At 40.3% G+C, this 22,585-nt stretch overlaps 1 protein-coding gene across 1 annotated transcript in view; it reads right to left on the bottom strand.

Moving 5' to 3' along the window:
* Positions 1 to 3,314: 3,314 nt before the first annotated feature.
* ofcc1 (orofacial cleft 1 candidate 1) overlaps positions 3,315 to 22,585 on the bottom strand; it is a 163,235-nt gene continuing 143,964 nt past the window's right edge. Inside the window, exons 22-24 of the mRNA XM_040127536.1 lie at positions 8,726 to 8,899; positions 3,581 to 3,719; positions 3,315 to 3,388 (exon numbers count right to left, since the gene is read on the bottom strand). Of these exons, the coding sequence (XP_039983470.1) occupies positions 3,315 to 3,388; positions 3,581 to 3,719; positions 8,726 to 8,899 (387 nt within the window). The remainder of the gene's footprint in view (positions 3,389 to 3,580; positions 3,720 to 8,725; positions 8,900 to 22,585) is intronic.

A 22,585-nucleotide genomic window follows, 5' to 3' on the forward strand; every position in this document is an offset into this window, starting at 1 on the left:
AATATGGCACGATGTTGACATCATTGCACACCCCGACCATGTGTGTTTTCCCTGGCTTAAGCACCAGGAAATCATGTGTGGGGTCAGTGGAGAAGAATTCAGTTTGGGCAGAAAAACCGACTGAGGTCTGGAAAGTATGCCTGTGACATAAATGCCACTGTAACACCAATGTTGCAGGTTACTCACTTTTGGGGCCAACTATAAATTATGTCACAGAAGAGAGGATCAATAGATGTGTTGCTGAACTGATTAGACCAGCTCTTAAATCTGGCTGGTTTGGTCTAATCTTAAAGCTGAGGTGAGTTTTCTTTCTTTTTTTTTAATCATCAAAATAATGGCATAGTAAAACAAAACAAAACAAAACATGGAACATACATTTATTTACATTCAAAAAACACACAATATGAAAGGTTCACAGTTTTTAATATTTTATAAAGTATATGCAAAGACAGGCTGAAATAAAAAGTAATAGCAGTTAGATTTAATATTTATAATATTTAGATTATATATAGATTATATATATTTTTTTAAATACATTTTTCTTGTGAAAATGCTCTAGGTATACATACACTTAAGCTGAATGTGCCTCCTTTTCTGATTAAAAAAAGCATATGAACACCAAGCTCTTCCACCCTCTCTACAAGACATTTAAACATCAAACAAAACAGTGTCATAAATGAAGTTGGGTAAATAGAAAATATAAAAGATGTATGCACAGACACTAAATGTACAAACTTTTTAATCAAAAGACATGCTTTGGGTTTCCTTAAAAAAACAGAAAAGGTTCGAAAAGAAAAAAAACAGCAAAAGTGGGAATTTGAATTCCTTTTATTTAGTTGGGTAACTTTAATTCAAATGAATCAGGCTGAGCTGAATGTGCCCGAAGAGTTGCCGATCTCAACATGCAGCTTAACGATCACTGCAGCACTTCTCAATACAAACTGTTTTATGTGAATACCTCAAGCTGAGGGCTACATAAATATAGAATTAGCCAAAGTGTTATTTTTTTTTTATGTTTTATTTTTTCCCTCTTTTCTCACTCTCAAGCAACATCCCCAGGTTTGCCTGGCTCTAAGCAGATGCAGGCACTGCAGTTCCCTTATGATAGTTCTGCAAAAAGGTTTTCTTTCAACTTAAATCAGCAAATTGTGGAGCAGAGACCTAGCGGCATGTTTCGCTCCCACAGAAATACTTGCTTGCAGGGATCAATTTGAAATTTAAATTGTGCTGAAATGGTGTTTGTCATCAACGATTAAATATTTGAACCACTGAAATACCTTTGCCCCTTCTGCATCTGCACCATCTGCCCTCATTTGGAAAATATTGCACAGGGCAATGTCTTGATGATGATGAATCGAAAAGGTGGTGATGCTCTCAGAAAACATTACACAAGAGTGAAAGGAAGAGGAGAAACAAAAGTCATTCATCACTATTTATATATTTATACAAAAGTATTAATATAAAAATATTGAAACAAATAGGAGACCAGTGGAATATTTATGCTTTTCAGCTATGTTGATGTTGCTCTTCAGACCAACATCATGTTGCATATACACTATTAAAGAAAGGAAGACAGAGTAAACAAAAAGAAAACTTAAGAGTTGGGTAAAATGATACAGTCAGTTAGATAGGACAAATGGAAAGAGAAAGAAGAGGTTCCTGTCATCTCTGAGAGGCAGCGTCTCTGCTTAATGTTCATTAGGGGGCTGATTGAATTGGGGGGTGTAGCACTGTCACTGTTAATGGAATGATCTCTAATCGGGGCGCATTAGCTCCATAGGTTCTGGCCAGTGTCAAAGGCAGACAGAGGGGAAGGCTGCAACAAGAGAGTATAAGACATCCTGCCAGTACTGAAAATACACCAAAATAAACCAAATGTCATTATCTGATGAGCATTTGCATAAACTGGACTCCTAACTCCTAAAATGTCAGCTTTTAATGTCAGCAAATTTCTTTAACTTTTTCTCTTATTTTTTATGAGGACTTACTTTGCTGCCGAATGTGGTTTCTTAGCGGGAGCATGTGGTGGTGATGCTCGCCTACCAGGAGCTCCAGCCATCATTGCGTTGACGATACAAGAGGTTATAATAAGCCCTTAGAGCAGGGCAGACTGGAAGCTAACAGTGACTCTCTATTTAAAATGATGAGATGGGCTGGCCGGACCAGGGCGAACTGGTTAGCATTTAAACTTCTGTAGAAGAAAAAAAGTTATGGAAATACTTACAACCTTTCTTCTAAACTGGTAAGTAAACAACTGTTAATTATAAAGTTGGCAATGTAGCAATGGCAAAACCTACAAATAACTCCTTTAAGGCTGGAAAGACCTATGGCTCTATCAGACCTCCGTGGATCAGAAACAGAAGTGTTCTATGGGTGTGTAAGAGAGAGAATGTGTTATGTGTGTGTGTCCATATGCAATGTGCACCACGCCCCCAGGCTATGATTGTGATGGTTTAAATACCGTGGTGAGGAGCAACTTCAAGGCCAAAGTAAGGTGTGTTCATGATAATGACGAGCACAAATGACCACAAGACCCAGAACTTGATCTGTAATGGCTACCTATAAAAGAGAATCATCATCAATGAAAATGACAGGCTATTAACATCCAATTTTAGGGGGGCTATGGCTTTAGTATGATAGGTTAGCTATCTATAAAACCTTTACAGCATGGCCCTCAACGACATCAGTCTCGATCCCAATATCCCTATGCCTGGTGCCAGAGACACATGCTAATAAGCTCACAACCTTTAATTAAGCAATATGTGTAAGTAGGTGGTCATTATGGCCTGATTTGTGAGCTACTTCATTACACTGAGCACCAGCTAGCAGACACATATTCAATACAAATCAAGCTGCCCTGAATATTATCCTGCTTAATGTGAGGCCAATATTGATATTTTATCACTCGTGTTCTGATTAGGGACTTTTAGAATCTTAATTTTTCATTGTGTTGAGACAGCACTGAAAACCGAATCACCTGCATTCATTAGGAGTGTTGCTGAACATTGTTAATTAGATTACAAAGAGCTAATCAGTTCATTATTCATGTTTATCAAGGATGCAGGAACAATATAATTTACAGCATTGTTTTTGGTTGCTGTAATTCTTGCACCTTTTTGACTAAATTAAGCATTTTTTTTTCAGTCATTAAAGGCTATAGTTCCCACAAAATACTACACAAACATACTGTTTAGAAAATATTCAAGTATTCAAGAAATGTAACAACTATTTTACAGAATATTGCAGAGTCCTTAAATCAAACAGACAGTAGATAAGAGGTTTGGGGTCCAATTATCACTGTCTTTGCTTTGATGTTATTTGTTGAGGTCTTGCAGTGCAAAACTGGAGCCACACCAGCTTCCTCCTACTGGCCCAACACGATGGGACCCTGAGGGAACAAAACACCTGATGAAACTGGAAATTTTGTTAAGCAAACAGCTAGTCTGAAAGGTTTGCAAAGGTAAGGGCGTCGTGTGTGAGATAATGTGATGGGGAGTTCTGAATATGTACTTGTCTTTGTTTGCTCTCAAATATGGTAGATGTAAATAAGCATAATCAAGATGATCAGGTAAACACTCACAGCCAAATATTTTCTTCCGTTTCCGTAACTGGCATGGACCAATTGCACCTTCCTTGTCCTCCCTCTGATTGGCAGAGCCCTGACCTGGACAGGGAACCATCCTGGAAGCATTGTGCACCCCCTCCATGTCACCAGTCACCTTGAGAAAAACCCGATGTATGCTACAGTCAGTGACGCTCAGCCAGGAGACATGAATGGAAGCATAACAATAAATTAAAAGTACAACAATGATAAAAACAACAGTTTCAGGAGACTCTGGGGCCATATGTATAAAGCATCTCAAAGTACAGGTGGAACTTGGATGGCAGTGACTGGATTGGCATGAGAAATGCTTTTTTCCCCGAGGCTTGTGAGTGGTGTTGTCATGCATAGTCTCTACCTCTGTCCTGGTGCTTAGAGTGAACTTGGAGGAGAAGAAGAAATGGAGACTACATGACAAACTACCTCTTGTCCCAGAGGGGAAACAGCTCTCACAGCTCTAAATTGGCCTACTTATGTACAGTGATTGGAAATATGAAAAATGTGTCTAAAAACAAAATATGGTTTTACCATTAATATATGAAGAAAATAGATTCAGTCGAATTGTGTTACATAAATAATAACCAAAAACTTAAACATAAATTGATGGGCAAGATCAAAATTACTTCTAAATTCTTTTCACACATCTTCAGCTCTGTATTTCATCAAAGCAGCATCAAGTAGTCATGTCAAAAATGTAGGCTGACACTTAAGTTACAAATTACACAGATGTAGAGAAGCAACTGAGCAAACCTAAAAAAAATGTGACACAGAGTGCTTCTTTGTCTAAAACTAGTAAAAACAAGCCAGATAATTACACGCAGTGTACTTTGAAGAAGTCCTCCTGCTAAGCAGATATAGCTGCCAGGGAGGCATTAATCTGCTCATGCAATATACAGTACGTAGCCAAGGACATTCCCCTCGCTGTTTCTCTCTCTCTCCCTCTCTCCTTCTGTGTCTCTAATAGCCACACATACCACATGCAGCAATGACAGCATACACACACACACACACAGAGCACACTCACTTCCTGTATTAATTTTCATATTTCTGAGGGCTGCCGATGACCTCACTGCAAATGAAGCGTGGGTCCTTAACTCTGCAGTGGCAATCAAACGTGCAGCAGAGTAATTATAAAAGGGGGGTAGGAGGGAGAATTGATGTGGTTTGTCAATTAATGTTGCTGCAAGGTGTTTTTCGAAAGGTTAACTTCAGATACACTGCATGCTAAATTAGGTCAATATTAGTCCAGCAAAGAGTCGTCATCATGTGCAGACAGAGGATGGTCTGAGTCATTGAGAGCCAAGACAAAGGGTCATTGTTAATGAGAGATTTGATAGCATATCATGATGATGAGGTTTCCCTTATGTGAAAAAGTAATCCTCTGTCCTCTTTTTAAAATTTGCATGTCTCTGCTACCCATTTCTCACTCTTTGGATTCATCATCAGTATTATTATTATCACCATCAACATCATATTTAGTTTTGTCACTGTTATTGTAAAAATCTACAAACTATAAGGGAATATCCACTCCTAATTATACAAACCATACATAATACAAAAAAGCCATCCATGCTGATATTAAGATAGTTAAATAAAATACAGTCAAGATATTGCTATGTGAATAAACTGCATACCTTTTGTTTCTACAAACGGTTAACCAACCCCCTCCCCCAAAAGGGAGGGAAAAAAAGCAAAGCTGAAATTGCAGTGAAAAGTGTTTTTATTCAGAGAAGTCGCTGGAGATGCTCATCATCAGCGTTTTTTCCGAGCCATAAATAATTTGCGGAGAGAGGTAATATTCAAGCTGGCAGAGCCTTAGTTGTGCATCTTTAATGAAAGTTTTACAGAAGCTGAGCCAGTTTTTGCATATGCTGCTGCCTCCCATATGGAGGAAAGGAGACAAAAGGAGCACAGTTGGCTTGTCCTATCTTTTCATAAGTCCATCGACACTTAAAAGTTAGCCTGGGAGAAAGAAACCACACAGGGGGACATAAAGTCACTGTGGTTTTAGGAGGGAAGATAATGATTTCCCCTGCATTAATTTCTTTATCAGCCATCTTGTTTCTTCAGACAGAGTAGTTACGAGGCCCTCTCTGAAGGTCCTAGGTTATATATATGCATTTTCTTGCATAATTTCGGCCGCAAAAGTTGTTGTCACCAGTGTATTTTGTGAGTTGGCAGCTGGGGAACATCTGTTTATAGATAATGAGTGTTTGAAAAGCTACACTTCACTTTACCTGTAATGTCTTTTATTGGAGCACACTGACGGAAACGTAGCTTTAACTTCTTGTATTGTTGTGATTCAGCTAGAAGATTCCTTCAATGTGGTCAATATAACAGATGCCTGCCTTGGGCACCAGACTGAATGAGAGCATATGATGGATCATTAATATTAACTTCCTTTGAACAGAATTCAATATACAAGTCAATAAAGACTTCATTACTGTTATATTTTTTACTACACACCCACATCTTTAAATTTACTCCTTCCACTCCATTCTTACTTTTTGCTAACGATGCAACACAAAAAGAAAAAAAACCTGTCAGTCAACATAGTTGTTTCAATAATGGCTGAATAAACAACAGAAATATTTAGTTTCTTATTAGTCTTGCTCAGCCTCTCACTCTCCAGAAAATCAAACAGGACACACCTCACTGTTCTGTTCCTTCTAAGTAGTGTCTATAGCTCAGGGCACTTCTTCCAGGACTTGCTTTTTAAGGTGTTCATTTAGACAAATTTTGGGTGTAAATGTGTGGGTATTATGCAAAGCTGCTGGCCCCCGGAGCTGTGGTCATGTTAGTCTAAGGGAGGAGCAAATCCTTGGGGGCATTGGTGTCCAGGACACTGCCTGCAAAAACAGAGCTCTTTTAAGGAAATGAGCCATCCGTCAATATTTCCTCAGTAAATGGAAAACAGACTTCTTAAAGTAGCAGGATTACCCTTTTAACTAACTGGGGTAGAGAATGGAGTTACATTATTACACAGTCAAATTAAGTTAAATATTTTTGTAACAGTCATCCTCCTGCTTCAAGTCCTATCTACACTGATGATCAAGATTTCAAAACAGAAAAACAAGGAACATACTATAGACTACTACTACGAATAATAACGATGAAAAAAAAAATGAGAATATTATCTATTCTGTACGGTATATAACCTAAATTGAAATATTAAAACAAAAGTAATGTTATGTTGATATGTTGCAGAAAGGCCTTTATGTCAAATATATAAATATACTGTATATATGTCTGGTTTAAAGTAAAACAAACAATACACACATTACATAAATTAGTTTTTATTTCTCAAACAGAATTCATGCTATATAATACTTAGTAATAAGTCTATACAGAAGAACCCATAAATTGCTTTAAAATGTCATAAGTCTAAGAACAGAGGGGAGCCTCTTTGCATTACTGTGGTCACTACATCTCATAATAGAGCCTTTTTCTATTTAATTCTATATTTTTTAGCTATTTATTTTTTGTAGAAGTGCCTGCTTGGCTGTTATTTCTCTCTGAGGAGCTGTCACCTTACATTTGAAGGTTCAGTTTGTACACAGCACCCTGTCACAGTGTATACATCCCTGCCAGAATTATATCAAGCACTAATAAAATTAGCTCAGTTATTCTTCTGAGTACTGAGGATGCCCTTTGGTGATCTCTAGATCTTGCTCTATACATAAAAACAGTATATATATTCAGGGGAGGATTAGTTTTGAATATGTAAAGTGGGGGTCCATGCTTTGAGGCAAAGGGGAATGGCATTCTGCTCTCTTGGCGACGCTGCGCATTGGTGTTATTGCTCCCCACTACCAGCAAGTGACAGAGGTTGCCATCGGCATCTTTTGCTACAGGAGGCCCCTGCCTGTTATGTTGCAAGAGACAGACAGCAACACCCAAGGGACACAGTGTATGTGAAAAAAGAAAGCAACAGAGAGCAATAGAAAGATAGAGCATGTGTGTGTGTTTTCCAAGGACAGTAATACCTATCTTTCACCTAAGGTGACCTTTTTGAAACTCTCTTCAGAGTTTAAAGAATAGGGAGTTGGCAGGGTAGAAATTATTTCTCACAGCAGAAATATGACAAATTAACTCTTCTCTCAGTAAGCTAAGGCTATGTGTGTCTAGGTTACAGGTGTGGTAAATGTATATAGGCATCTGCATTTGTGTTTTTTTTTTCTTTTTTAAGAGGTGTATGTGTATGTGTGCCTGTGTCAATTTGCGCACGCTCTGCTACAACTCTCCACAGATGTCTTATCTGCTATGCACAGGTCTAGAGGTTACACACACACACACACACACACACACACACACACACGTACACATAGACACACAGACAGTGTGTGTGACACCAGTAATATACTTTGCTCTATGTTTACTCACACAAGCTCCCCATCACTCAAATTATGACGGAGAACCATTAGAACAATGGTGCCTCAGAGCCAATTGTTTGCATATATAACCCCTTTCTTCCTAACTCCTTATTAATTTTGTTGAAATGATCCACGTTACTCTTGGGGAACAGACAAAATGATTGAAGAATGTGAGGCAGGATTGTGTGCTTTTTGTACTGTTTTAAATTACATTATATCATAAATATTAACACAGTGTAAACAGGATTACCTGTTTCACCACCATTTCTCTTAAGCTTCAGTTTGAAGATAACCAAAGAAAAAGTGAGTGACAGAATGTGGGAAAAATCGAGATAAGACAGAAGAAAATGGTCTCAAATCTAATAAGGAATCTCTTGCTTGATAAGTTTTAGTTACTTGTAACTAGCAATCTAAAAGTCACCTAATTTGGTACATGACATACCACTCAGAAAAATATGTATTCATATTCATTAATAAAGCATTGTTTTTGTTCAACTGGTTTGCAAATTTCAGTAAGATAAAATAAATAAATTGCCATTATTTCAAATTCAGATGACGTGCACATTTCACTTGACCTTTTGTACAATTCAGACTTGTCAAAAGTCACCTATAAATTTTATAGGTGATTTCAAAAAGATGTCTACATTAATGCGGATCCAAGCACAGATGAAATGAAAAAATATAGTATAATTTAATATAAAGTGGATATATTTGTAATTAAAATATTGTATGCAATATGTTGATATCACACCTCAATTATTGCCCCATCCAATTGTCGGAGGAAGTGTCTGTGTCTTTGTGTCAGCCCACTCAGGTACAGGGTGTAGACTACCACATGTGTGCTGGTCTCGTCCACTGGAAGGGGTGCACCATCCCTCAAGGGGTAATCACTGGCTGCTGTCCTGATATAGTCATAGACTGCCACCTAATAAAGTACACACATCTTTTAAAATTTAAATGAGAAGACATTTAAACACACACTCACAAAAAATGTAGGTATGAGGAAAGTTTTCAAAAATTTCTGTGCTCTCAAAGACAAAAAGGTTCATTCATTGTGAAAATACTTTTTTCAGCTTTTTCTACATTGTAAATTCTTGTTGAGAGTCTGTGACCATACAAACTAGGTACATGTGGGGAAAATACTTGCATGGTACAAAAATAAGTGTCAGTAACTTTATTTAATCAAGACAACCCAAATCAAAAACCCAGGTGCAACTTACTAAAATCCATCTGATTTTGCAGCCACCTGATAAGCACCACTGGTGTGCAGTACATGAGCATGATAATTCCTAGTAGTGCATGAGTCCTATGGGGCCTGATCTGTGGCTGATAAAGAAAGAGGTTTTGTTTGTGATCATGCATACATATGAATAATCCTGGTGGAAGGACCTGTTTATGATTCTTTTTGTGTGTGCACTGGGGGCTTACACACCTGTAATGTACTGCCCTTCTCTATTAGAATGAGACACAGGTAGCAAGCACAGCGTATAACATGTTATATAGGTCATGTAACTCAAAGTCATTGAAGATCATGGAAGCTCTCTCCCTCTCTGATAGTGTCTGCTGGTAAAGGCTGGAATGTCTACTGATCACATGCATTACATCAGAGAAGGCAGTAAATCCATGGAAAAGGTGTGGTGCTTTCATTTATGTGTGGTTTGGATGATGTATGTTCTTAATTTCACTAGTCTGTATGTGACACTTTTTAAATTTAGATGTCTTTGTTTGTGTGTATGCATACATGTGCTGTAGGGGAACATATAGGCCATATTGGGCAGCTGTGGCTTAGGAGGTAGAGCGGGTTGTCCACTAACCGGAAGATTGGTGGTTTGGTCCCCGGTTCCTCCACACTGCATGTCAAAGATTCCTTTGGCAAGATACTGAACCCCAAATTGCCCCTGATGTATCACCAGTGTGTGTGTGTATGTATAGAAAGTGCTGTATGTATAGAAAAGCCCTGTGTGAATGGGTGAATGTGGCATGTAGTGTAAATCGCTTTGAGTGATTGATAAGAGTAGAAAAGTGCTATATAAGTGCATTTACCATATTATGAAGTTTAACTCTCACCACTCTCACCACACCACAGACTCAGACTGGTGAAAGCCTCATGCATGCACACATACTAGGTCACACACACAAGTTTGTAAAACTTAAGGTGAACCTCCACAAAAAAAAAAAAAAAAATATATATATATATATTGTGTTTGGCTAACAGTTAGCCAAACACAACTCTAGGCACGTCACCATGAAAACAATGGCAGCCATTATCGCACTTGTAATTAGAGACATTGCATAAACTTCAAACTAGATAGCCCCATGAGTAGGAAGGACCTCATTGTCAAAATGTCAAAGAGTCAAAAGTGCAGAGAGAAACAGGACTAGCCAAGAACATTTAAAATAGGTGTGTTTATGTCTTTGCGCATGTGTGTAAAGAGGGCAATGGAAACCCTGGGGTGCATCTCTTCAGCGCTAATTCAACTGCTCATTAGTGAAATCGCCTCAACTGCGCCTTGCCTCCAGCTTGGCCTTGGTCCACACTGGGGTAGAATGATTACCTGAATTCCTTCAGTAATCAGCACCTCGGCAAGGCAGAAATCAGTCTGTTTGGACAGTGTGTATGTTGATTTGCTGCGTTTTTTTTTTTTCTTTTTTTGAAGAATCGCAAGTGGTACTCTGCAGAAAATCTTAGAGCTCTTCCTATATTGTGGTTCTCAGCTTGCTCATGATACAGTAAGAAATCACAAACGTTTAAAGCCACAAATAAGTGAGAAAATATCCTTTCCTGCTCTACTGGCCACAGGAAGTGTGCGTATGACCCATGCTTAAGGCCCAGTCCAGGATTTGTAAGAACTGTACAGTGGTGATAGAAACACCATGGATTTAGTTGAACACACCTGCTTAGATTCCCCTGTGTGGCGTGCATGTGTATGTATTTTGGCTTGCATGCAAATATTTTTTTTTTATGTTAACCATGTCACCATCCTACGCTAATTAGCATTTGAAATCCAGCTGACAAGACTAGACAAAAGCCTGAAAAGGTGTTTGTGTGTTCAGTTTGGGTGATGCCATTTCATGCAATGCACCATGGCTCTCAGGATTCATCACTGCTGAGACACAAAAAGGAATGAGCATTAGAGGGCCTGTCTGCTCTACCCTACTCTGTTTTAGTCTGTTGTGTTACGTTATAGTTCAAGCCTGGCATCTAGCCCTAACTTGAGTGCTCTCTCCACTCCACCATTGTTCCATGTGATAGCACTAAGTGACTGATTTAGGTTCAATGCCTGCATGGAGCAGACAGGCCAGCTGTGGGTTAAGCAGATAGCATTCAAGTGAGCTAACCCAATTCAAACCCAATCAAGCTGGGATTTATTGTTGGGGTCTGTATTTAGAAATCTGATAGAGTCTGCATCAGTCCCTTGACTTGCATCAAGAGTGACGGGCCTTATTTCTTTTAGTGGATAACTATAAATGGCAAACCATGTTTTCCAGCACGGACATAAATTTCAGGATTTGCAGACATTACTGAAAATCCACATGGAGAATAGGAGGGAGGGATAGGGACACAGGAGGTGGGGATGGCACAGCTTCAGACATGGCTCCATGGTTCACAAATATAGTCTGTCTGTCTTTCTGGGAGAATATGTGATTTCATACCTACCAAATCATACCATACCACATATGAATGCAGAATAAAAGCAATCACTACTTAAATACAGGCACCTGTGGAAAGGTTTTCTTTTTAAAAATCCACCGTGACTTGTAATATAATTTGACTGACATGTCAACCATTGTTATTCAGTGTGTGCAAATATATACTTTATCAAGAGATCAATTTGAATTTCCTTTCACTGAAATCATAGTGTGAGGCTAAAAAATAGGCATCACTGCCTCAGAAATAAGGATAAATTCACTACATTCTATAAAGGATATTCTTTTGTGTTATATTTAAAAACTGACCCATATTCATACCTAAATTAAGATTTAAACTTACAATTTAGAGCTAAAACGTTGGCAGACAGTTTCTGGGAATTAAGTAGTAATTTTCCAGTGGATGACGTACTGGTCTATTAATAGCTTTGTCTGGGAGAGGTACAGTATATTTTATATATTTATTTCACACATCCTTGACTGTCACAAATATCAATGCCTGACATTTTCCTCAATTTTGTAGTGTCTGATACAAACACAGTGTCTAGAATTGACCATTTTACAAAATTACATTGCCATTGTGACCCCACCCAGCATGTCCCTACTGACAACCAAATAGTTTGCAAACTTGACCTCATGACCTTGCAGAAAACTTTGCCATTGCCAGTTTCAGAAAGGGAACCAATCACAGGGTCTAGAGAGCAAATTAGAAGTCACCAAAAGCCAAATAAAATATCCCGTAATCTGCCATTTTGAGATAAGGGGGGATGCTTAACTAATTAATAAACACAAACTAACAAGGCCCCCGGAGTAAGTTATCCATGGTTATGCAATATTAGGCTTTATTGGGAAAGTGTCGGTATACGTGTGTGTTCATCTAACTTAGTGTTTGAACATATTTGTTTGCATTTGTGTATGATATACAAGTTCATATGCTTATGTGTGAGTGCCTGTGTTTGACTGGACGGAGGAAAGAAGAAGTCTCCATGGGCAAGCAGGCTGAGCCAGGCTGCCAACTGTCCAGGACAGGAGCCTAAGGCATGGGTACAAACAGGCCTGTCAGTCCCCCTGATCCTTAAATGATTGATCCAAACTAGATAGCCATCATTACCATTCATGCACCAACTCTTCCCCAGCTCTCCCTCCCTCTGTCTAATTTTACCTTCTATTTGCATGTTCCCATGTACTAATTAAATCTTTCTCTCCTCTCTCTCTGTCTCTCTACCTCACGCTCTGTCTCTGTCTTGCTCCCTCGATGTCGCCATGTATGAATATAATGTAGCACATTTTTGGCACATTATTATGTACGAAATGTGAGGGCATAATTTATTCCACTTGGTGGAAGTTCTCTAGACCCTGTTTGTAATGAGCACAACACAAGTAGACTCATTACACAGCCTCTGTGAATGCTATACCTCCCTTTTCTCCTCTCTCTGTCTCTCTCACCATCTCCAGTCTTAAGGACAAAAGCTGCTGACCTTCCCGCCGTCTACCACCCATTCATTTCATACACTTTCCTGACTTTTTTTCCTACCCTTTTCACAATTCATACATAGGAGGCCTGGGGGTTCCTTTTGGTTTATAATTCTGTCCCACTTTTCTTTAATTTACAGTTGGAAAATAATTAGAATCTCACTTTTTCAGAGAGTGGAGTAAAATGTAAACAATGCTTCCCTGAGGGCGGGTGCTTCATCATTGACAGGTGGATTCGAATTTGTCTGGGTGGCAGACAGGCTTTGTTATTTATGTGTCAGTTACACAAGGAAGCCCCGGCTGTGACTGGGACTATAGTTGGGACTGAGACTAGGGACGAGATTGGAGCTATGTGGAGTATGGGATAACGGTTTGGATTTGGGAGAAAACTGAAGACAATTCTGGTTCTGAGCCTGGTGCTCGGAATGAGGCTGTCGCCGGTTCTGGCAAGAGGCCAGATTGGGAATGGAGCTGGATGTGGATCTTTTCCTGTGGCTGAGGAGAGATTTATAGCTCTATTGAGTAGAGCACTGAGGATGGGGAAGAGTACTAGTACTGATACCTGGAGGAGACAGGATTTAGAGCAGGGGAGTGAGATATAGCTGGTTATGAGAATTTGAATGTGGATGGTGCTTGAGTTGATTTGCAAATGAAGACTGAGGAAAAACTATGTATGGCGTGGCTTTATGGGTTGGTACCAGCAAGTTATATTATGTGTAGCTCTTAACCAGGGCTTCCTTTGTAAAAGGAGTATATTGAGCACAGAGATCGTTTGAAATATTTCATAAGATAAAAAGTCACCTGGTTATTTGCCAACTTTCTGATTGAATTTTTATGTTGTGCTAAAGATGAACCAGATCTGTGTCAGGAAAGCATCGGTGTAATCCATATGGAAACATTTGGAACTGTTTGGGATAAGTAGCTGTGTAGTTCAGATGGTTATTAGTGGAATACCACATCAGGACCACTACAGCAGAAAGATAGGGCAGCTTGCTAGCACACAAGGATGTGCATGTTTATGATGTGGAAAGCTATTAATGCCCTATATGCTTGAACATTCAAAGAACAGCTTGGGAACCTGTTTTGTACAATAGCGAAATGATAAAAAAGACATTGGTCAACATCCCTTCAAAACATTTCACCAAAACTTGTGTTCTGACCATCTATCCTGGTTGTCTTGCAAAAACATGTAAAAGCCAGGTACTCAACTAGTCATGGCAATAAATGAGGCCTTGTGTCCATGGTGCTTTTCATTAATGACTAGACATTAATAATGACATTAATGACGATTAATTTGCTGATTTGAAACACTTTGTTCAGTTCAGTTGAGAGATTCTTAGTCACTGACTATGTAGTTCTTTCACTTTTCTCTTTGGTGGTTGTATCACCATTCAAATGCAATCTGCAGTATGTACAGCAGTAAGTGAATGCATCACCAAAGGTACATACCACAGTAGTTGAATGCATGATCTAATGCATGGGCTCTTGTGGGCTGAAGCCCAGGTGCCTGGAATTACACAGGGCCTCTGAATGCTCTGGCAACATTTTCATTGCAGAAAAATCATTTAACAACCATGGCAGAGTTTAGAAGACATGAGAAAGTGCTCAAAAGTGAAAGGCTCAAAAAGAAAAAGAAAGTGAGACCAGGAGTTACCTAAAAGAAATGCAAAAGTCTACCAGATTTTTCAAAAATGATTAAAACATGAAATGGCACGTGTGTGTCCTGCGGCACACCTAGCAGAGAACTCTGCTGTGGCTAGCAATAATTATGTATGGTGCCTCAAGAGAGGCAGTAGCCAGGAAAATGGCAACAGATCTCCCTATTACATAATGCCAATGGGGAAAGAGACCAAATATTGGCACTACCAGGACTGGACATGGAAACAACAAATACAAGTTGGCTACATTCACAGCATGGTCAGTTGCTGTCAATGACACCAAAGGGCAGCTTCTGCCATTGCATGAGCAAACTGGACAGACCGTCGAAGATAAAACTTTGCTGCCAAGAAAACTAGGCATAGACTGTTACTTTCAATTCAGAACTAAACTAGCCTATACAAGCACTGCACATAAGGTTAATAGCTCAGCAGCCTAATATTAATGGCAAAGTTATCATATGATTATTTCTGTGGCTTACATGGACTTTCAATAAGCTATTAATGAGGAAGTCACGGACTGTGTATCACAGCTGAGCTGAAAATGGCACTCAGTCAATAGTAAGGGGGGCTTCGCTGCTAAAAGCTACTAATTTGGTCAGTCACAATTTTGATTCAGTATAGTCAGTTAAGTTTGAAAATTTGTTGATAGAGATTAGAATGTTCGTACATGTACTGAACACCTCCATTAATAACCAAAGATTTAGAGGGAAAGGATAATTTTTTGTACCAAGAAAATATATTATCAAGGAAATTAAAAATGCTTAGGGATACTTTCATGGAAATTTCGCACATGAAAACCACCACTGGAATAACAAGCCAAATATGTGGTGATGATATTGTAGCAGCATTCTGACATGCATGCCTAAAAGAAATTGCTTATTTGCTCATTACAACTTTATCAGCCACTGTATGGAAGCTGCTGTATCTTTAAACTGAACCACTAAACAAGAACAAGATGGTGGCATGCAGTACCTTTAGCTCCTGGTGATAAGTTTACTTTTAGGGACTCTCTTATTTAACATGAGAAGGTGTATGGCAAGGTACAGTTCATCCAAACTTTTAAACATTAATACCAATTTGGCTGCCACACTTCCACCGAAGCTCCGAGCAGCGCTAGGCAGACTGCAGCTCCTGAGGACATCGGACTGTCATAGCAGAGTACAGCAGGCAAGAGTAAGCAGTGTACATGGAAGCAGAAGAGGGGCAAGCAGGCTGATCTGTTAGCCAAGCTAAAAGCTAACACGAACAGACCATCACTCTTCCTCGCCAACATTCACTCGCTGGACAACAAAATGGATTTGATCTGACTGAGACTAAGCATTTTCGAGAGAGACGGAACTGTTGTGTACTTCTCCTGACAGAAACTTGGCTAAATAGCAACATGCTAGACTCTACTTTTCAGATTGAGAGGCTGCTGCTCTTCTGGAGGTGGTCTCTGCGCATACATCAACAACGGTTGGTGCACAAACTGTTCCCAGCCTTACTCTGAGGCAATAGAACACTTAACAATCAAATGCCAGCCACATTATTTGCTACGGGAGTCCACGGCAGTGTTTATTGGTGTTGTTTATATCTCCCTGAGTGCTGATGCTAATGGAGTGCTCAGGGAGCCTCACAATAACATTTACTCACTTCAAAACAAGCACCTAGACGCATTTTACGTGATTGCGGGTGATTTCAACCATGTAAATCTGAAGGATACTCTACCAAAGTTACACCAGCATGTAACCATTGCAAGCTCTCATAACAACACACTTGATCGTGTGTACACAAATAGACAGGGAACGTGCAGAGCTATCCCCCACCCCCATTTTGGCCTCTCCGACCACATTTCCATCATGCTGGTCTCTGCCTTCTGTCCTGTGCTAAAGTCTAGTAAACCAACACAAAAAAACATCACTGTGTGGCCCAGTGGAGATGTGGATCAGGAGCTGTAGGTGTCATCTGTCATCAGCTACATCAGTAATGGTGTTGACAATGTGACCACCAGCAGAAAAATCACCATCCATCCCAAACAGAAACCCTGGCTGAATGCAGGGGTCAGTTCTCTTCTGAAAGCACGGGACTCTGCGTTCAGGTCTGGTGATGCATTTGCACTCAGAGCAGCAGGGAGAAACCTGACTGTGGGCATTAAAAGGGCTAAAGATGCCCTCAACACCTTTTACGCTTGTTTTGAGAATTCCAATATCTCTCCTAGCATCAGGCTCACCCCACCACCAGGTGAGCTGCTCCTCAGTGTGACAACAGTAGATGTGAGGAGGTCCCTGCAGAAAGCCAACCCCTGCAAGGCTGAAGGCCCGCACAACATCTCATCCTCCCCCATCATCCTTTTCACCGGTTCCCCCCAGGGATGTGTCCAGAGCTCTGTGCTGTACACCCTACTGACCTATGACTGCTAAGCCAAGCATCCGAGGAATCATAGTGTTAAATTTGCATACACACAGCAGTGGTGGGACTCATCACTCACAACGATAAGAACAGGCAGGAGGTGGAACAACTGGATGCTTGGTGCAGAGTAAAAATCCTTTGTATCAACATGAAGACAACTAAGGAGATGATTGTGGACTTCAGGAGGGGCGGCAACAGACCTCTATATCAGAGGAGCACCAGTTGTGGTGGTCTCCAGCTTCAATACCTGAATGTGCACATCGTTGACAGCCTCACCTGGAGCGAAAAAACACAGCAAAAAAGTAAAGAAGACCCACCAATGCCTCTACTTCCTGAGGAGGCTGAACTGGCCTTGGAATCTCAGTCCTTACTTCATTCTACAGGTGTGTGGTTGAGAGTGTCCTCACTTCTTGCATCACTGTGTGGCAACTGCTCTGCTGCGAACAGGAAGGCACTGCAGTAAGTGGTTAAGTCTGAACAGAAGATCATTCACAGCAGCCTACCTGCTAATAGTGACATTTACATCAACAGGTGAGGGAATAAGGCTTCCTGCATTATGACGGACTCCACCCACTCTGCAAATGGACTGTTTGCCCCCATCCCCACAGGCAGGAGGTTGCGCAGCATCAGGGCCAGAACCATCAGGCTAAAGGACAGCTTCTTTCAAGAAGCTGTGAGACTGATAAACTCTGCATCACACTGCTGTGCCAAACCAAAAAATTAGTTTTAAACTGCTGTACCTCACAGAGCGATCCTGCTTATTACCTGGGCATGTGTAATCAAGGCCACTCGGCTAACTTTTCACCTCCCTTCACACTTAATTCATATTATAAATATTCAATGACTATTCATTATAATAGTAATTATTATAATGGATTTATCATGTGTTGTCATTTTATTATTTATTTTCTTGTTTTATCATTGATTTTACTGCTTTATTATTGCTTTTCCTGAATTAGGACAATAAGGGCAATCACAACATGAAAATGTACTGGGCACACATAAGTAGAGCAGAAAGGAGCATCGATAATAACTGTGTGATAGAAGAGATAGACATGATTACTTATTTTGTCCACAGATCCTCATCCACATGCACACACACACACAAACAGTGTAGACACTCATCTAAATCCCAATACACACACATACATCCATGCTAACAAACAGACAAAGCATCACACAGTGAGGCAATGCATGCGTGCATCGCTGACGCCTGCAGGCGCTTTGGGCTAGGCAGCAGGGAGAAGGTGGAGGGAAGGAGGGATGGGAGATTTGTGAGGAGATGAGGAGGAGGGGGCAGAGGAGTATGTACTGCGCAGAGACTCTCTAAGCTATAGAAGGTCAATCTCCTCACTCCACCACCACCATCATAACCCTGTATATCACAGCTGGCCCAGGTTCAAAGCCTTTTTGCTGAGCCCTGGGCTCATACCACAGTGCCAACAGGGCTAATAGACACATGAATCAGCACATGTGTACTGGGATCACACACTCACATACCAATTTGAATTTATGGGCATATACTGTATATTGTAGTACATATGCACAAATTTTATACATCATGGGTGGCACTGGCCTCATGCAAGACATACACATACAAAGCCAAGATGGGCTACAGCACATTGCACATGGCCTGGAAAGGACCAAATAACAAAGCATGAGAGACCACTGACATACATGCATGGATAAGCCAAGCAATGTCAGCCATTAGAATGGAAATAGATATGCTATTCTTGTAAATTTGGCCAATATGTGGTCGGTCGGCAGATATAATTGGAGCAGCTTGAAAATAGCATGGATGCACACTGTCTGTGTTGGGCCTGATTTGGCTGAAGCCAAGGTCTGTGTCTGGTTAAACGCACCGATGGATAAGACAAGCCGCCCATTCATATTTGCATGCAGGGACACAAAACACTGTATGCACACACACAGTGACAAAATGGCTTGTATGCTACATAAACTTTCATCCACTATCCTCTTATTACTGTCCCTATAAAGAAACAATCACTGTCTATAAATATTTCAACTTGAATAACCATAGTTAAAGTGCAGTAATACTCTCCAAAAAATAGCACAGACCAAATTGGACTTCAAGAAAAGATAAAAATGCAACAATGACTATATTTACAGTCAGAATAAACTGAACAACTTTAAAAGAGATTATCCAGTATGATAGTATCTCTGAGTGCCTGAAATAATCCAGAAAATAAGATGTGCATAATTCACTGTAACTAATCTCCTTTGCAGAAAATAAAGCCTACTCCCAGCCTACAGTAAACAACTTAGATAGCAGCACATCTTTTACTTCCACACCATGGAACCATGACTCACCCTGGACAAGGGAGAGTAAGTCCTTTCCATATTTTAATACTTCTAATAGTGTCTGTTCAATATTATACTACTTTTCAGACAGTTACATTTTAATCAAGTTTTTTCAAGTCAAGGCATCATATACATGGGTGAACACAATAAAATAATGACTGCACCTGAAAATACATAACCTCAAACCTGCAACACTACACACATAAACCAGATTAGAAAAAGTCAAGGACTAACATTTAAAGCATGTAAGTCCACGGGCATTAAAACACATCCATCTATATGAACTTATATTATTTTACAAACAATTTAGTACCCTGCAACGAGAGGCAGTAAACGAAAAAACAAAACAAAAAAAAGAAAAAAACAAACAAACAGACAAAGAAAAAAAACAGACATAAAGAAGTTCGAAACCCTTATATTACCAAAGCCAAAACAATCACATCACCGAATCATGCTTCCTTTTGTGGTTCCTAAGTGCATGGAGCACAAGATATCATGCTAAATTCTCAAAATTTCAGGAGATCAGGCCTTGTACTAAGAGGCTGCAGAGAGATGCTTAAGTTGAATATTGCCTTCGATATCCAAAATTTGACTTTGGATTCAGTTAAACCTAATTAAAATTTTTTGGTAAGCCATATTCTACACCCAGTACAGAGATGTAAGCTGGGTGGTTTGGTCAAAAACCTCCGGAAGGGGCGTCCTCTTAATTTTCCTAAAGTGTGTGGAGAGCTCTTGCTAAAATCTTTTTTCACTCTTCAACAGTCCAATTTGTTGCCTTCTGTGTCACATTATGGAATGGCAACAGGAACAGTCCAGAACTCCTTAGGACTTGGCCTGATGAAGGAGAAAGAAGGAGGAGAGGTGGATGATGAGGAGAGAAGGATGGAAAAGCAACTCAAATTGGTGAAAACCTGGTGTCAGTTTAACCTCCTCCAGCTGGACATGTTTTGACAGCTGATGGGTGAAGCTTCATATTATGAAGAAGTTAAAGGAACAACATCTTTCTTATTGATGGATTCATAAGTGTCCCAAACATTCAAAGAAAAAAATGTTCAGCAACAATCTCTAAGCATTTTAGCTTGATCCTTTTGTGTGACACGGAGGTTGACCATATCATAGGCTGCCAACCAAACAAAATTCCTTGTTTTGACTTGCTTTCTCTTTTTCACTCTCTCATTCTTTCTCTCTTTTCCCTCTGACAGAAAAGCCTGTCCAGGCCCAGGCTTTGGTAGATAATGATAAAATTCTCTCCCTGGATTAATTTTGAGGGACACATTAAGCAACGTTGCTGATACTCCCTATAATTAAACTGTTCACACCGATGAGTGGGGAACATACCCGAACAACTTCTCCTTTCTCTCTCTATCTTGAACTGTGGGTCAGTTTAGAAATTGTATATTATAGGGATAGGGATATTATAGTGGTGAGTTTGTGAGAAAGTGACTGTATCACCTTGTGAAGTTTGAATATAGGAGGTAGTTTGAGGTCTGAAGGTAAGTAGTTAGAACAGTCTAAAAGTATTGTACCAAATAAAATTATATTATTTTAATCTGATTAATGCTAGACAAAGAAAGCTACCATTTATAAGATGGTGAAGATATAAGAAAACATTCTCCACTCATGAGCACTTTATTTCATAATCTTTCTTACAAAATATATTTAGAATCTTTATTTATGTGAATCAAAGACATTATGAGAGGGTATGGAGAACAAACAGACTATCCATCCATCCATGCATTTTGTGCTTTTTATTCAAAATTGGGTCACGGCAGCAGCAGGTTAACCAATGCAGCCAGATGTCCCTCTCCCCAGCAACATTTTTCACATCCCCTCCTGGCGGATCCTGAAGTGTTCCCAGGCCAAATAAGATATATAATCTCTCCAGTGTGTTCTGGGTCTAGCCCGGCGTCTCCTACCAGTTGAACGTGACCGGAAGACCAATTGGAAGGCGCCCAAGAGGCATTCTAATCAGATGCCTGAACCTCCTCAACTAGGACTAGCTATACTCTGAGATTCCCAAGGATATCAGAGCTCTTTACCCTATCACTAAGGCTGAGCCCAGCCACCCTTCATTTCAGCCACTTGTATCTCATTCTTTCGGTCATTACCCAAAGTTCATGACCATAGTTCAGGGTTGGAATGTAGATCAACTGGTAAGTCGAAAGCTTTGCCGTTCAGCACAGCTCTCTCTTCACCACAATGTTCTGGTACAATGCTCGCTTTACTGCTGCCTGACAATTTTCTGTTCCATTCAACCCTCACTCATGAACAAGACCCCCAAATACTCAAACTCCCTAACTTGGAGCAAAAATTCTGTCCCAACCCAAAGGGAGCAATCCACTGTTTTTCTGGTGGAGAACCATGATCTCAGACTTGAAGGTGCTGACCCTCATCGCAGCCACTTGACACATGGTTGCAAACCACCCCAATGCATGCTGAAGGTCATGGTCTGATGAAGCCAACAGAACCATGTCATTTGCAAATAACACAGATGCAATCCTGAGGCCCCCAAACCGTACATTCTTCTCCCCCGGCTGCGCCTTGAAATCCTGTCCATGAAGATCGCGAACAGGACTGGTGACAAGGGACAACCGTCGTGGAGGCCATCCCCACCAGCTCGTAGCAACAGTACTGGAACCCCATATTCCCACAGTACCCCCAACAAGACCCCCGAGGGACCTGGTCATAGGCCTTCTCCAAGTTCAAAAATTACACGCAGACTGGAAGGGGCAAACTCCCATGACCCCTCAAGTAGCCTTGTAAGGGTAAACAGTTGGTCCACCATTCCACGGCCAGGACAGAATCTGCATCGCGCCAACTGAATCCGCGGTTCGACAATTGGTCCACCAGCTGGTTCTCGGGTTGCTGCAACAACAGGTACTGATGAACTTCCGATCACAACCCCTAACAGCCGTGTCCACAATCGAAGCTTTGAACATGACCCAGTCAGATTCCATGTCCCAAATCTCCCCTGGAATGTTCGCAAAGTTCAACCAGAGGTGGGAGTTAAAGACCTCATGGACAGGGGTGTCCGCTAGACGTTCCCAGTTCACCCTCACTACACATACACTGCAGATCATATTATACGACCACAAAAGTGATTATTAATCTTAGGCCTAAAG

Source organism: Xiphias gladius, chromosome 5 (genome assembly GCF_016859285.1).
Source record: "Xiphias gladius isolate SHS-SW01 ecotype Sanya breed wild chromosome 5, ASM1685928v1, whole genome shotgun sequence".
Classification (NCBI taxonomy): Eukaryota; Metazoa; Chordata; class Actinopteri; order Istiophoriformes; family Xiphiidae; genus Xiphias; species Xiphias gladius.